Genomic DNA, 18,058 nt, shown 5'->3' with positions numbered 1-18,058 from the left:
ATAGTCTCAGCAACCAAAAAAAAATGGTAGCTAGTCCTGACTGGGCAGCAAGTGCAGTATATAAATTTTAGTGTGCAGCAGAGAGCAGTGGGGCTTTGTGAGAGCATTAGAGGATGTGGCCTGCACAGAACTGCAAAACGAAAAGGGAGAAAAGCAACAAAGAGGAGGAAGAAGGTATATGTGTGTTGCCCAGACAATAAGGGCGTTCAAAAGTGCGTGCTTGCCTGTTATGGTATGCGTCAACTGTCACACCTCAGCCTCCTAAACTGACTTGCTCACTGTTTCTTATTGCCTGAGGTACCATGGTAACATGGTGACCATGAAATGATTGATGTCACTTTCTCTATGCGTTTCCATTTGTGTGCGTGCGTGTGTGTGAGAGACAGAGCGAGGGAGACGGAATGAGGGGGAAAGCACGTCCCTGTGTGTCTGCGTGAGTGTTAGATGAAGAGTTTTTCGGGGATATATTGAGTGAGGTGATGGTTCTGTGCTCTGTGTCTCTTTCACACATCCTCTCACCCGTGCTCTCGCTGCATCTCACTGTTTGTTGGCAGGTAACCATGACACTGCAGAGAAACACACCCGAAATTACAAATTTAAAATAGCACATCAACTCCAGCGTCATCATCATCATCATCATGATCATCAGCCTTGCAGCAAACAGCCTCTCTAACTCCTGAGCAGCAGCCTCGTTGCCCACGAGGCATTTTTAACATTCAGGAGGATAATCAAATGCAACCACAATATCTTGAGACAGTTTGGTATTTTGGACACCAGCAGCAATGTCTCAGTAATTAGAAATGACTTCTTTGAGTGCCTTGTCAAGTGAAAAATATCGGTTAAAAAAGGATGACATCTGCATTGTATCTTTTCAAGATCAGTGACTTGCCTTCAGTGAGGGACGTCTATCACTTTTGTGACTGAACTGGCTTACTATGAAGCCCCGATTGAATCAGGTAACAGTCCACTCTCAGTATGCTGGTTCTGGTAGCGATCTTTGTCCAAACTAAAAAAAGTCTGGCTGATGAGGATTCAGGTTTGGCTAAAGAGCCTGTAAACCTAGAGACCCGGCTTATTAGGACCACCCTGTGTTAGTTACTATCTGACGATAGTACATGTACAGCATATGTAAAATATCTTTCTCCAGAGAGGAATATCACTGCATGTACACAGAAATTCAGACACAGAGATCAGCTCAATGCTAACATGGCTTGCAGTAGCTACTTTGCTCTCATTTAAATTGATGACTGTATGTACATAGCATGTACCGATCATTGCATTATGATGGCTCTAAATGTTAATGTATACATAGTGTTTTAATGATTAAATCGCATACAATTTTGAGTCAGGGCTGGGGTGTAACTGAATACTGCTCATGCAAATTAAATTCAAGAACTCCCTCTCTCATTCTCTCATTCGGACACACACATACTACCAAAGATCAAAGTGGCGATGTAGCTCCACTACATTTTCTTTGAGAGTTGCAGTGCCTGGCCTGACTAACCAAACTGCTGTTGCTTCACCATGTGATGATGATGGTTGTCATTATCACTTCTCTGATTCATCACCATCAGGCTCTCATCTGCTTCCATCTTGTGTTAGGTTTTTAGTAAATTCTACATCAGTGCAGTACAGTGCAGCCCCTTCTTCTTTTCCCTGTCCCTCAAAACTACAGTGTTTTTGCTTTTCTCTTCTTCTTTTTCTTCTACCTGTAGCATTGGTAGCTGGCGTCAAATCAGGGGCATTGTTTTTGCTAGCAGAATTAATTTGGGTAGCCAAAAAGTTGTGAACTTCAGCCCTGGAAGAAAAGTAAAGTGTATGGAAAATACGCGGTGCATTTTTGGCATTTTCAAGGCCTAACTTGGGCACTTGGAAGCGAAACAGTGTCATAAAAAATTGTCATACATTTAAAGTGAGTATGGTGAGGGCTAGAATTCTTCTGGAAACAAATATTCTGCAGTTGTAGAGTCACAAGTGTAAATATACAGCAGCCAAATATGAATTTTATGGTAGCTAAAATATATCACCAAGGGCAGATCATTGTAAGCTGCACTCACTTTTATGGACATAATGAAAGCAACAATTACATTTATTGTTCTTTGTTGTTGCATAACTGCCCAATTCCCGTAATTGTCGTGTTTGCTATCCACAAGCAATTGTGTATTTTTTCCTCTAACTATTATAGTTGTTTTCTGCCCCGCTGCAATAAAATTTATCTAACACAGTTATGATTCTCTCCATGAACAGACATGATTTGCCCTACCACGTCATATTGTGAATTGTTGCTGCAGACCTCTGTTGCCATAAACACGCAATGCTCGAAGCACTACTTGCCAGACCCATTGGAAAAGAGATGATGCACGCAGCTGGTGCGGTCTGGTAACCCGCTGCTTTAAAATGTGCTAGGACACAGAGAGATAACTAGTGGGATTTGGCAGTCCTGTAGACATTCTGTGAGGTAGAGAGGAGAGAGAACTTTTAATTGCCTTACTATTTTTCATGGAGCTGTGGGTGTGTGTCCAACAATTTCCTGGTTTCAACTCTCCTGACAATAAGCACTGCATAAAGTGGGAAGAACGCAGAGTCATAACCAACCAGCCTGATTCCAACATAAGCCCAGTTTCCGTGCTTGACGCTGGTTGCATGAGATGAAATCATCAATGCATCTACTGGTCGTCTATTGCAGTAAATCTGGTAACCGTAATTGTGCTTTGACAACACACCTCACCTGTGAGCAGTGCATTGCTGAGCTGGTTTGGACAGGTGAAAGCAACCTTAACGAAAAGAAGTCAATCTTCACACCAAATTGCAGTGTGCTGCTGATTCCCACTGCAACGCTCTTCCCACTGTTGGAGTCACTTACCATGCTGGTGCAGGTGAGGAAGAAAACTTGACTGCTCCTCAGGGAAATGTCACTTTGCCAGCAAAAGCTGTGCACAGGCATTTCGGATAAATATGGTCCTCTGTGTTAGTTTAACATTGTCAGCTGCCAAAACTTTAAGCCCCCCTACTGCCATAGATCACCCCCTCATCCAACCCTCACAAAATGTTTGAGTCTGATATAATGTGACAGTTGGGAAGAATTGTCACGTATTAAAGTGATACTGTAGGCTGCAGTGTATGCAGTGTCATTACTACAGTATAACAATGTGCAAATATATTGCCTTGTTTAGGATTGCTGTCTGGCAAATGCAATTAGGAGCAAGTAGGAGCAATGAATGTCACAAAGGCCAAACATAAACCGATATTTCATGCAAGTACAACATAGATTTCAGCATCCACCTGGCATTTCTTTGAGGAAATCACAATCTATTGATAACAGCGAGCATGTAAAACGGCGGAGCAGGAGATACTGACTTTCATTCTTGAACTGAGTCTACATGTTTCAAAGATGAAAGAGCTCGGAAATCAACAGCGATTAAAATACAATGAAATCTTTTTTATTCATTAAAAAAACAGTAATGCAATACTTTGAATATTTTCACACAACACAGCAATTGCAGCAGAAGTTGGACAGCTCCCCCACACCTCCAACATCCATGTTGACGTCATTCTGACGAGCCTGAGTTCTTTGACGTCACGTTGATTTGAGCCTCCCTTTTCATCTGTGCCAACATCCAATATGCTGCTCAGGAACAAAAAATGCCAACAGAACAAATGAATAAAACATTCACAAGGAAACAAGTTAAAAAAAAATAATTAAAAATGTATTTTGAATTAGCATATGTCTCAAGCTTGGACAGAAAAAGAAAGGCTACAGGGAACGTTTCCTTTGTGTGTATCAAAATCTGTCTGACTGTGAAACAGAGAGCAAGAGAGAGAGAGAGATGAGTTTGTCTGGCTATGTGATGTGCGTGTGTGTTTGTGCGTGTGTGTGCCTGCGTGTGTGTGTGTGTGTGTGTGTGTGTGTGTGTGTGTGTGTGTGTGTGTGTGTGTGTGTGTGACAGAGAGAGAGAGAGAGAGATAGAGCTTTTAGGCCACAGTGCTGCACGCAGGCAAAATCTGTCTGAAACACTCTGCTATGCCAGGTCATTACCAGCAACTTTGTTTGAAAACTGTTGTATGTGTGTGGATGAATCTGTGTGTTTCTGTGAAAAAAAAAAAAAAAACCTAAAAACTTTTGTACTAATTTTCTCATTTTTTGCTTTAGCTACAGTGTTAGAGGGTGGTCAGACAGAAAATAGCCCTGTGTTAAAAAAAAAAAAAAAAATGTGAGGGGCTGTGTGGTGGCGGAGTGTTGCCTCAGGTACCAGTGAGATGATAAAATATGATCCAGGAAGGTCGGTTTGAGTGATAGATCCTTGGGTTTGAAGCCTGATCACTTGTCAAAACAATGTAAAGTAGTTTAGAATCCTAAAATGAAAGAATTTACAACTCTGGAAAATTATCACGGAGGTAATAATTTCATTCTACATTTCAGTCTGTCTCAAAATATGCCAAACCCATCACAACACAAGAATGTAGTGTTGGACAGTTTTGAAAAATCCTGGGTTATGTACAGAGACAATGTATTTAAAAGTCTTTGTACAATAAATGTGCCTGGCAGCTGTGGTATGGTTAAGTTTAGTGAAAGATCCTGATTATGGCAAATAGGCCTAAACATGTGGTAAAGGTATGGTTAAGACCTGGCAACTAAAACACAAATGTAAATAAAACCAGAACTTCCAGTTTCTCATTCAAAATTCCATCAGCATTTTTGCTTTGCTAATAACTAATAACACAATATTGGAACGGTGTCATGTAGCTCACCTCATATTTTTCGATAACGATGGTAAAGGATCTGAGGTTGTTCTTTATTCAGTCTCTTTCAGCAGCCTTTAACGAAACACCACTTCCTGTAAGCCCTCGACCTTCGCGAGCTAATTGTCACGGCTCGACCGCTGTGAGTCGAGGGGTTGCGGCTAGGTCAGCCATGTCTGTAGTAACAGCAGGACAGAAAGGACTGAACGCTGTAGTTCAGTCGGTAGTTCAACTCAAGTTTTTTAGACCGCAGAGATTATAAGTAGAAAGTTGAAAAAAATGACTTTAGAAGAGAGCACTGGTGAGTTTTATAGATACAGACCAAACCACGTTTCAGCAACGTAATCACCTGCGGCACCGTGCCTTTTATGGGTGCTGTGGGTTTTTTTTCCATGCTCACAAACTAATCGTTGTTTAATTTTGTTAAAATCCCACAGGTTTCAACTTCTTACAGCAACTGCTATAGAGGGCAGCCATTTGTCTTAGAATATGGACGGTAAATTCCAGGGAGATAGAGAGGAGAAGAGACGTGGAGCTTATGACACCAAAATAAAGGGAATGATATTGAAAGCTGAGCGCCACGACAAGACTTCAGAGCACTTACAGCTTGTAGTTCCCTCTGCTCATATATTCTCTGCCCAAGGAGACACTTTTAATATCAAGACTGAGCAGGCCAAATGCTCTTATACCCTACATCACTTTGCTTCATATCAGAGGCAATACACTAAAGTCACTTAATGTACTATTTTCTATCACATTTGTATTTAAATGTGATATCTGTCAGTGTGCGGTTGCCCCAGGGCATATATTTTTTATCACTGCCTCTGTCCATATTAGAGCTGAAGTGAAAATAGAGAAAGAAATGAATGAATAATAAAAAATAAAAAAAATCATGGATGGAGTGGCAGAGAAGCAGAAGATCAGGAAGGTAAGTCTACCGCATCAAACTCATTATATATATATATTTGCCATACATTTGTTAAAAGGTGATTTTTTTTAATGTGAAAACAGACAAAATCAGTAATATTCCAGGGGAGTTAATGGCCATTTCCAATTGTCCCAGACAGGACATGTAAATACAAATTCTTTTAATTCATTTTTTTTTTTATTTTGTTCTTGCTGATTTAGTGACATTGATATTATTTTTTGATATTGTTGAAATTGATATTTAGAGCATGTTTAGTAGCCATGGGAAACATTTTTAGATAACTTGTTTTGTTCAAACATCTTTGTCTTCAGAGCAGGATGGCTGGACAAGTTTCACACACAAAAAACAAACAAAAATAAAAACCTTTTGCCTTTGGAATAAAGCGAGGAATGGAACAGGAAAGAGACACAAAAAATAGAGGCACGTGTCACATTAACTCAGCTTTATCTACTTCTGTTTTTTTTCTTTTCTTACGCTACTGTTATGGTTTTAATATGATTTTTGCATAAATGCAAATGGAGACCTGTATAATCAAAAGCAACCAAATCAGTGAGCTGTGTCTTTTGTTAGCCATTATTGTGGCTTCAACATCTTTACGCCCACCGACAGGAAACTGCTCTGTTGTCAGTGAATGATTTCCTGTTGTCAGAAAAGGCACATGCCTACACAAATGCACCACTACACAGCAGAGTGAAACAGGAACTCACACAGGTTTTTTTTTTTTTAAAAATGTGTTTTCTGTGTCAGAGTTGGCACCTGTGTTTCTGTGGACACAAGATGCATCCTGCCATGTACAGTATGTGATTGAGCTTCCAAACAAATTATCATAGAAAAACGGTAATGTACAACCCGAGTGCCAGCAAATCATGTAAGTGTGCTCACTTTTTCAGTGTGCCCTAATTGTTTTGACATGGATCGGGCCTCAATCACTGAGCCCACTTCAAAGGCTGGCTCGCACAACTGACATCTGTCCAATGTTACTCCAGGTAACACTCACGTTTTTCTTCTTGGCGACAGGTGCCGCGTCGGCTGGTGAAATAATGCTATCTGAGCTCCGTTTTTTCCACTGCATGGCATAGTGTGTAATGAGCAGATAGTGTTTGTCAGTCACAATGCATAATCAAGGATAGATGACGGTTGCATTCAAAATGACTTTGGTTCCGCTGAAAGTACAAGTGCCAATCAGGCTGCAGGGCACAGTAACAAATTTACATGAAGAGGAGACAGAAGAGCCTACTGTCATCCATTTGGTACGTGGTGAAGTGACAATTGTAATAAAAGTTTAAAAAAAAACATGTTTTTATATAGTGAGCAATAACTTAATTGTTCTATGGTGTCAGGCTATTATGGTCCATGGTCTGTCTATCTGTATCCTTTTCTTTAGCCATGCTGGTAACATGGCTCTAGGTATGGTGACGAGAGTTGGTCGGCCCACCACATTGATCGAGACTCAAATGTCTCACGGCTGTTGGATGCATACATCCATATGTAGATAGATATCCAGTGAAAAGATCTCAACATATAGTTGAAGGATTGGCAAAAAGTACAACCTCACAGACATCGAATCAAATGACAACTTGTAACGTAAATGGAGTTTGTCATTGTAACAAACCTACCTATATTATAACCCTACTATGCAGCTAAACAGTTTTTTTTTCCCCAGTTTTTTTCATTACAAGCTTGTAATGGAGGGTTGTAAGAATTTGACTGGGCTTCAGAAAAGAACCTGAGGAAAGACTGAGGAAAAGCAGGCTGACATGGGATCCAAATCTCATCTTAAATGATTTGGCATCCGTTTCTGTTCTCTGCACTGTAGAGTGAAATATGGAAGAGAATGTGAGGAACAACAAAGAGAAAGGAGACCAGAGTAGGAGGTGGAGGTGGAGGGGGTTGTTTGGGAGAGAGGGAACATACGGGCGAGCGAGGACAGTTGGGGTGTTTGAGGTAATGAAAGCTATTCAGATGATGCGGTGCCGAGAGAGAGGCAAGGTGTAGAATTATGTTTGACAACCACAGGTGCAGAACAAGCCAGAGGGACAGTGACAGTCGGCTGATGGAGGAGGGAAGCAGAGAGTATAAGAAACAGCGACGGAGGCAGGAACAGTTGGGAAGAAAGTAGGAATGAGAGCGAGCACAGAGGAGAGAATGACAGTTTGCACTGAAACAGAACACCTGCTTACTCCATCTCCTCCCCTCCTACTCTCATTTTTTTAATCTTTCTCCTGCTTCTGCCTTCAGCCTTGCCCTCCCCCTAGTTCAACCTCGCTGGACAACCCCCCCCCCCCTTTCTGCCTCATCTTTACCTTGTTCCTTCTCTCCGAGCGTGTTTGTTTGATAGACGAGGTAATTACCAGAGAGTGTATGAGGATCCCACCTGATAGGCTCGGTGCATGTGTATATATATGTGTGTGTGTGTGTGTGATCCAAAGTAATTATAAGGGGTTAAGATGTTTATCACACTGCTGTTGTAATTCTTGCACACAAGAGAACGCAGTTACACACTTGGAGGTCCCCACAGTGATGCGCAAATACTCACAGAGGCATAGATGCATAGTCGTGCTGGCTCTCTGAAGGTAAGCACATTTGTGACTTGAAGATGGCAGGAGGATGGAGGAATGTCTTTGCAAACGTTCCAACAAAACAGCTCAGATTAAAAAAAAACAATGTTGACAACATTATTGTATGTGTGTATTAGACACATTGATTTATCATCCCATTGGGAAAATTGTTGGTGAGGCTCGACGATACAATACATTAGCCACAAATCTGACACATTATACATACTCATTTGATTCAATGTTAATATAAAATAATACTGATTAAGTCAGTTTAAATCTGCTTTGGTGTCTTCCAGGTAGTGTCTCACACTGTGGGTTGGTCCACACTGTTGAAAGATTTGCCATTGTCATTCATTGGCATTTACTTGCATCTTAAATCCAAACATGACCTATTTAATAGCTTTGAGAGTATCTTGGCTGCAGTATACACTGTGTGGCAACAAGCCTCTGGTTGGTATAATAGGATCTGAGGCATTAGCTTCCTCCTCCTCATACAGAGAGATTTGCGTGAAAAATATAAGCACTCAAGACATCTCTTTTTTTAGGTGCCTGGACTTGGAAATGTCATGAGGTAACACCTGTTGATCATGCTCTCTAAGGCTTTTTACTATTGATAGCACAAGGGTGCTCAACAGTGGTTAGAGAGTTGCCTCTGTGTTCTTGATGCACATAAATCTGAAGCTAAAGAGGTGCATTAACTGTACAAACCTCTGAGGACCCTGTAGCATTTTTTTTTGCCTGTGCATGAATATGTCTGCGCGTGTGAGTATGCTCATGTGTTCTCTACTGCAAAGTACTTACTTTTTTCATCCTGCGATAAATGGCCATATTGCTTTTGCTTCTCTACGTCGTATTATGGCTAGTATATGCTACTTGAATTCCTGCTTTGAAAGTTACCAAGCTGTAGGCCCAAATGGGCATCTGCTGCCGCTTAGTGGAAATGATTAAGTCCATCTTGATTGTGTTATTGAAAACTGTAAAACTAGTTAAAAAAAAAAAATTCAGTCACCTGTGTAGTTCATACACATTTCAAAATGTTGTGTGACATCTTTTGACCTGCATAAGCTGAATACGTAAATCCTGTGTTTGGGTTGAAAATGCAGACATTTCTGAATGTAAATGCGACTGTAAACGTTTTATTTGAGGCAATTTTTATTTAAACCTTTTGAGAATAAATGCAAAAAGGTTAAGATGTGAGAATGAATTGAATCAAATTAATAGTTCAACAAAGAATTCTGAACATAGGCTACAATTTTCTAATCATTGTTGTTCCCTTCATTAACTAAATTGCTGAACTGGAGCCTGGTCATGGTAGTAATGCTTGAATCTATAATTTACTTTTTATTTCATTGTAGTAGTAAGTATTTTTTCCAATTTGCTCCCTTGTTTAAATGAATAAATTAACAAAGTTTTCTCTCTGTGTATGTGTTTACAATTGTTTTTCTTTTTTGCATGTGTGCCTGTAAGTTTTTAAGAGGAAAGGTTGGCCTGGGGGAAGGTCATTAGGAAGTTGTGTTCAGACACAGACACACACACACAAACGCACACACACACACACACACACACAGAGTTTGTGTGTACGTGTTAGACATGGAGCCTGAGAGGAAGACAGGAAAAGAGGAACTGAGGTGTTCCATTTTAACACAGGGGACTTAGTGTTTTTTTAAAAACTTTATTGACAAAAGATTCGTTACAGTGCAGAAAGAGAAGAAGAGTGAGACATTGAACAAAATAAGAAATGACATCAAAACAGTGAATAAATTGAAATTTGAAAAACAACCAAGAGAAAATGAATAAAATATGACTTTACATGAGTTAACTCAATGTACTAGGATATATAAGTACTTAACCTTTTGGTTCCTCATTGCCTTAAAGAATGAAAGAGACATTGGGTTTTTGAAAGAAAAGGTAGCATACTAGGCAGGGAGTTAAATGTGAATTTGTGATATTTTTCATTTTCAGTGCTCACTTCCTCTTTAATTGCAAACATGCAGCTGTTGGCATCTTCCTTGTGCATTCACTCAGACAAAAAACAAAAAATTACAGGCAAATTGGTGGGAAAAAAGTTATTCTCTAACATGTCCGCGGCATATAACTTTGGCCCAATGACAAACAGTGTAACGAGAGTAAGTCTTGTTATTCATGTGTTAATGTCTAAAAGTCTGACAGGGTGGTAAACAAAACTACGACACGTAGTTACTGTTTTAATGTCTTACACACTGCCAAGCATGAGTGATTCTCCAGCAGCAGGGTGTGTCTTTGCTACAGTAATGTTAAGTGTTCCCAGGCTGTCCTGTGATGGATGACCTCCTGTCCTCACCTAATGAAAACACGAACACACTGCTGTAATTACATCTATGAATACAAGTGAAAATCCATAACATTTTGCTCTCACCACCAGAGCAATCAATGCCTCGCTCACACCTTTGGTCTCTGCGTTATAAAAACAGGTCTGTTGCTGCAGGTAACAGGACAATAGGCCCGGGGCAATAAAAAGAGAAACAATATTCAGCCGTTAAGTCCGTTAAAATTGGACAGAAGATAAACTGGGAAAATAACAAGAGAGGACAGAGATAATAAAGGGAATAAAGCAGATAAAAAGTACTGAAAAGGTGATAAGGCTGAGAACAGTGGCGAGACATCAACATAAAATCATAAAAGACAAAGTCAGAGGAGAGAGTTTGTAGAAAATCCAAGTGGATGACTCACAAAGACGACAAGGAGAGAGGTATTACAGAATAAAGATCACACATGCAAAGAAAGAGAAAGGATGTCACAAAAAATGAAAACAAAAAGCTTATGGAGACTAGTGCAGAAAACTAGGAGGGTGATGTAAGAGCAGAGGGCAGGATGTTTTTTTCTTTGTTGTTTTGTTTTTACAGTATACCAAATATTGCACAGTGACAGAAACAGTTTGACTCAGACCCAGAAAACAGTGATTTCACTGTATGTGCATCGGCTTATGTGCAGGGAGTCTCCAAACAAAATGCTTTGACTAAAAGCACTATAAAAAAATCCTCTCTGAGGCACAGGAGTTCCTCTAGAGAAACTACACTTTCTAAAAGTAACACACCAACGCAAAGTGGGCCATTATGGTTTTGCACAAGAGATGAGAATAGGTCACATATTGAGCCAGTGAGCTAAGGACGCTTACTCACAATTTTATCACGTCATTGTCGGCCAAGTCGTACACAATCACCAGTCTAACATGGGCATGAATTTTTTGGGGATGATTGATGGGTGCAACACAACTCTAAATTTACACACATGTAGGTTGGGCTAATTTAACAATGGGACACTGAAGAGAATGTTATTATGAATACGTTTTCTGTGATGATTTAGCCATCACCAAAAGCCTTAGGCAAAAATAACAATCAGCTCGTATGTAGCTTACTGAAAAAACTCTGAAGTCACAGTTCTTTCATGCATTCATTCATTCTCGTCCTGTCCTTGCCATGTTGCTAACTCTCTTGTCATTTCAGACCCTGCCCCTCCCTCCTGCCTTGCAGTAACCCCATCAGTTCCTGCCTATCAGCTACCTTACTCTTTACTGCCCATGTACTCACCTCTTCCTAATTCCCTAATCCGATCGTAGAATATATCCTGGCTCATTTCCACCCATTTTCTGCCAGATTGTCTATTGTGCTTTCCATACCTTAGCTTTCGAGCCTTGCTTATATCTGTTTTGGCTTCCTTTTTTGGATCACCTGTTGTTTTTGGACTTTGCCTTTTGCCTGCTTCTTTTGCCTTTTTGCCTGGTTTTCCTGCCTGCCTGTTGCAGACCACTGCCCCATGCCCTGACTTTGCCATTCGCTTGTCCCTGCCTGCTTTTTTCTGCTGAGCCTGAAAAAAAGGTGAACTGTTTCGAACTTTTATCAGCGTCTCTGATTCGTGCCTCTCTATCCTGAGCTGTGACAAAGAGATACCGGCAGTTAAACAGATAAGCACACAAAAGTTTGCGCAGCTGTCCTTGCATTGGATTGACTTTCATTCATTGTGGACAGCCTAAGCCTACCCTTAGCCTAACCTCAATTAACACCTTACCACTTACCAGGACCTCAGAAATGGCCTTTGGTCCCCATAAGGATTACTGGTCCCAATAAGGTCATTGCTTATACCAGAAAAGGTCCCAAATGAGGTAACAAAAACGCATACACACACATATTCACAAACACACATTCCCAAAAATAAAAATGCTCTGCTATTAAGTTAATTAAGGAAGTTAATACAGCACAGTTTATTCTCCTGTTGAATGACTGGGCTGCTACTAAAGACACTCATGACACCTCGTATCTCCAGTGTAGCTTTTTATAGCTCTATATCTCCCTAAAGAGTTGCTTTTTCTCTGGACAGCGCATTTTTAAGTGAAAAAAAATATATATGTTGTTACAGAATAGGCCCTTTTCACAGCAGACATTTTGACATGCAGCAAAAGCACATGTGGGCTCTGCTCCATTTGTAAGACTTACCAGTGAGGAAACATGCACTTTAGCAGGGCCCAGCTGCAGGATGTTTAAATAGGTAGCTGTTTGGTACATCAATTAGGACAAAGCTTTTGGGTAGTATTTTGAAATAGTGATTTTTATATCGTTACCTTTGTCACTAGAGCCATTTTGAGGTGTTACATCAAGAAAAGCACAGGAGTAAATAATAAATTGAATCATGTCTGAATTTCATTTGCGTGCAGGCTTACTGTCACACTGTCATGGCTTACTGGGGGACTTTAACGGAACGGAGTCAACATTAATGTTATTATTAACACCTATGCTTTTCCTTCTATGATAAGTCATAATGTCTGTTTGAAAAAGCCCTGTTCAACAAAGCAATATTCAGGATGGAATCACTGGCAGTTTTCTATGGAGTGATACATTTATAATATTTTCCTTTCAGTGTAACTAAGAAATGATCCTATTTGCCACATTTAGATAATAATGTTGTTACCAAACTAATCCCTTGTGTGTGTGATTAGTTTCAGTGACCATCTCAGTGTGATTTTCTTTCATGTTTTTTATGACAAGGATTGTCTATCAGCCACCACAGAGGGGCCTTGCTGTTGTGTAAATGGAGCCTTGCCTGCTGCAGGCTTTGGCAGTGGCAGCAGAGACACAGAGAGAGAAATAGAGAGGGAGGGCAGTTGCGGTGGTCGTGATGCAAGGACAAAAACAAAGAAACATGTATCTGGCATTAAGGAAGAGACAAGAAGTGATATTTCTGTTATGCCTTGATTTGAGTCAGGTAGTTTAACATGCAACTTTCCGGGCCTTGGCACGCTGGCACTGAGAGAAGGACGGAGAACAGATGGAGAAGGAAATGGAGCAGCAGGAACAAACTGAGGAAATAAGAAACAATGAGAGTGAAAGGGAAATGGAGAGAGAATGGCTGGCATTGAGCGGTGGCATTCTGTCAGCGTAGCTGCAGGGAAGAGTTTGTCCACCAGTCTTTTGACTATCCATTCTAAACAAATAAGCAGGAAGCCTATTAAGGACCATTAGTAACCATAGCCTGTCAAACCAGCTGCATTTCAACAGCATGCTTTTGCTTCTTATACTAAACACTGCTCTTGGTTGTACAAAGGTTGGTTGAAGTGTTTGACACAATGGTTGGACACATGATGCAAACGAACATCGGAATTGTCTGAGACTCCAGACAACTTGTAATCTGTGTCTGAAGCGACTTGATCCAACCTGTGGGGACCCTTGTACAAAGGAGCCAATTTGGCAGTGAAGCCAGCGGATGTGCCAGCGGAGGTGTCAGATCATGGATGAGTTCTCAGCCATACCAGGTCTCCAATCTTGAATGTAATCTGTATCCATTTCTTGTCATAGAGACATTTCTGTGTTTCATGACTGGCTGCCAATGAGTGGTGCACGTGATCGTATGCATCCCGCAGAGCTGCAAACAGCTCAGACTTGTAGACGTCCACAGTCTCTGGAGCAGGTTCCAATTCAGGTTTCATCCACAGGTCCAATGACATGTTAAGGTCCCTGCCGTACAGGAGTAAGACAGGTGAATCACGGGTGCTCTGATGAGGAGCCATTCTCTGTGCAAAGCGGATGAGTGAAAGGTAACAGACCAACTTCCTGCAGTTGGATCCAACATAAGCTCTGATTGTGGTCTTTATCATCAGATTCATTCTTTAAGTTTGGTTGGTTTGTGATTGATAGGCTGTGGTTAGCCTGTGGACACTCCCCACCGCTGCCATGACAGACTCAAACATGTTGAAAAACTGGACACCCTTATCAGACACCATGTGTTTTGGTGCACCGTCTCTGGATGCAGACCTCAAAAAGGAACTTATCAGCAGCCACATGAGCAGTCTCTTCCCGCACTGGGCAGATCTCAAACCAGTTAGTGTAATGATCTGCGAAAACCAGAATGTATTTATTGCCCGGTAAAGAGCTTGGCAAGGGGCCCCACAAAATTGATACAAGCGGACTCCCAAGGGAAAGAGGCCACCACTGATTGTAGGAATTAGTCAGTTTACTGAACTGACATGTACAAGATAGGACTTATTTCTTGACATCACCTCTCATGCCAGGCCAGTTCACTCATTTCTGGAGGCGGGCCTGGGTCCTTGCGATCCCCATGACAATATGAAAGTATCCCAACAGGGTGCTGCAGAGTGAGGTGGGCACATATAGACAGAGATCCTTAAAAGGATATAGGCAACATGAGGATCTCTTGTCTTTTTAGAAGACAAGGCCATAGTGAAGATGGAATTCGGAAGAATCAACACAGGAGTCACTCTCCAGTATGGGACATTGTGAACTAATAAATGTGTCAGTGTCCTATAGCATTTGCAACTGCTCTTTGTCAGTAAGCACTTAAAATGGCTGGCTCCTGAGGTTCAGTGATCGCACCGTAGCATAGCTGGGGAGTAAGTCAACCACTTCACAGGGTGAAACAGGTTTGTCCGACAGTGTATCAGGGACACAGTTAGCTACTCCGGGCTTTTGGACAAATTAAAAAACAAAGTCTTGGAGCTGTAAGCACAATTGGGCTAGTCAACCTGATAGGGTCGGCTGTGACATCAACCATCACAGACTGCTGTGGTCCGTCACCTCTGTTACATGGGTCTCCTCAGTGTAGGGCCGCAAGTGTACCAGTGCCCAAATCACGACCAGGCACTCCTTCACTGATGTGGAATACAGCCGTTTTGACTTGGATGTGGTGCAGCTCGGATATGCCACTGCTCTCTCCTGGCCATTTAAATCAGTCTGGACCAAAGCAGCACCCAAACCAACACTGCATGTGTCTGTGTGGAACCAAAACTGGCGGTGTACACAGCTCTGACTTGAGGTCATCCAGGGAAAGTTGGGATTAACTAGTCCACATGAATGAGGACAACTCCCTTGTGAGTGCAATGAGGTGTTCTGCAACCTTTGCATAGCCTTGGATCAACCTATGGTAGTAGCCAATCATGACAAGGCACTGCTTGACCTGTTTGACTGTATGTTCTCATCTGTGCTCAGCCTGTCCCAAGTGATAATGTAGCCCAGGTACTGGAGGAAGGATTTGCAGAAGTGATATTTTGAAAGTTTCAAGGACAACCCGCCATCTGCCGGATGAAAACTTTGTTGAGGTCCTCTAGGTTGTTGTGAGAAGGTAGGTTGCATAGCTATGAACCACTTCTTTGGTTCCTTCACCAAAGCCTGACTTTCTTAGTGTTGAAGCAAGCTCTGTTGTAAGTGAAGTAACTGGAGTGACTAACCTGAGCAGCAATGAACATCGGAAGACAACTCATCAAAATGATCACATTTGGCATCATCCCCAAAATCCACATCATACAACAATGAGCTTCTCCTTGTCCTTTTTTCCTAATCCAAGTCAAATTACTTACCTTTCAGTTGCCAGAGGCTTCAAATGTAGTGCTGAGATGGGGGAGTCATTAGTGTAGAATAGGTGAACACCAGACAAATAATCTCATACCTCAGCTGGAGTTTTATTGAGGGCAGACACTGCTGTCGTACAGGTCATGGTTTCAGCATCCAAAAAGAGACTAACAACAAAAAGTAGTGACAATAGCTCACACAAGCATGTTCTCTATACAAAAGTAAACTCCAGAAGGCACAAGTGTAACGTCACTATAAGGACACCCAAGCAACAATCATTACAAGATCCAGCCTTCATTTACCCCTAAGGTGACAGGAGGGTGCTAGATCCTCCACAATGTCTGTGCAGCAGAAGATTGTATCCTAGAGGAGGGGGAAGTCTCCAGCCAAGATGTCTGAGGTGACAATTCAGATGAAGATGATGTATATGAAAGCAAGCTGTCAGGAAATGGTTTCATGAGCAATAAGATTGTATTACATGTGTCAACTCCTGCAGAAGTGCCTGCATGTTTGAATGAGCATGACTGCTTCTAGGGGGCAAACCTCTCCAGATATCCATTACCGCTCTTCCACTAGAACATGGTTACTGTAGATTAACACTGAATGTTCCAACTCAATGCTATCTACAATTCAAGACTTGAATCTCTTGTGTAAACAATACTGTAAATGAATATGAAATTGTGCTGATAATGTAAAAACATCATAAGAGAACCACTTAACAAAGTCTTGGTTAGAGATCCCCAGAGTTTAGGGCTGACCCTGTTACATACATTAATTTTCGACCCATACCCAGCATACATAGCATATACCCTTTGGATTACGAAAAATTATGATTATGAAAATATTAATTACATAATAAGGAGTGGCTTCAGTTTAGCTTCTCTTTATCCTTGGATTGCTGTGATACAAGGCCTCATCTGTGTAGTGGAATAATCAATCTCCCTTGAAGAAGGAAGCCTCCACTTCTTTGAAGACGAAAGGGGAGGAAAACTACTTCACACTCTGCAGTCCAGAACATCCCATTAAAATTTAACAGCGTTTTGTGCTGGTGATTTGAGAGGTCATGAACGAGTTTAACAAAGTCAGCCCAATTCAGCCAGTTCATTCGCATGCTATTTTAAGTTTTGAAAAAGTACCGGTTTTTTTTCTGCTTTTGAAATGCAGCCTTTTTTGATGCCTTTCTTACTGTGTTTCAACAGAATTTTGAAACACAAATTGATTGTGACAAAAAAATAAATTGGTAATAAGGTTGCAAACCAGGACGGGATACCCTTTTCCACATCAGTCCTTGTAATCATCATTAGTAAAACTACAAGTTCCTAATGTAAGTGTGTGCACATTTACAATAGCTTGTCTAGCACTACTATTATTGTGACATTTAACCCAGGATTAGATCTGTAAGTCTGTCACAGGTCAACACACTCCGGTTCCAAGTTTACACAAACTGCTTATTTATTTATCTTTGTTACTTAAGCATAGTTGCTTCTGTTATCAATGCTTTCCCATGTGGTAGTTTGTACATTTTGCTGTACCTTGTATATGACAGTCACTCAGAGAATAATGAAACCATTTGTCAGTGTTTTGTTCCACCAGCCAAGTGGAATCTTATGTTCTACTGTATCCACTAATGAGATATTACAACTCTAGAGTAATCACACCGTATACTGCACCTTATGAAGTGTGTGTATGTGTGTGCATGTGTCTGTGATTTTACGTGTGTGTGCTCCAGCCAGCAAAGGCAGTCATGTATACAGAATATCTGGCTGTTCTTCAAAAGTGAGAGGATTTGGCTGAAGAATAGAGACCTCTCTATATCTTGCTGTGCCTGCCTGTCTGTCTCTCTTTGTGTGTATGTCCTTTCCTCTATCACCGGCCCTCTTTTTGCTGATGGAAAAAAAAAAAAAACATCCTTCCTTCTTTTGTTGACTAATCTCTTCTACTCAATAACATCTGCTTTGTCTTAACTACATTATCCTCTACTTACTGTGGTCTTTCATCAA

General features: G+C 41.1%; 1 protein-coding gene across 1 annotated transcript in view; it reads right to left on the bottom strand.

Annotated features, from left to right (window-relative positions):
- The window catches only part of vps53 (VPS53 subunit of GARP complex), a 101,818-nt gene extending 87,459 nt beyond the window's left edge, over nt 1-14,359 (bottom strand). The window contains exon 1 of the mRNA XM_040131250.1: nt 14,006-14,359. Within this exon, the coding sequence (XP_039987184.1) occupies nt 14,006-14,359 (354 nt within the window). The remainder of the gene's footprint in view (nt 1-14,005) is intronic.
- Between the last annotated feature and the right edge of the window lie 3,699 nt (nt 14,360-18,058).

The sequence above is a fragment of the Xiphias gladius genome, chromosome 7, assembly GCF_016859285.1.
Source record: "Xiphias gladius isolate SHS-SW01 ecotype Sanya breed wild chromosome 7, ASM1685928v1, whole genome shotgun sequence".
Lineage (NCBI taxonomy): Eukaryota > Metazoa > Chordata > Actinopteri > Istiophoriformes > Xiphiidae > Xiphias > Xiphias gladius.
This window is presented reverse-complemented; position numbering and strand designations above follow the sequence as displayed.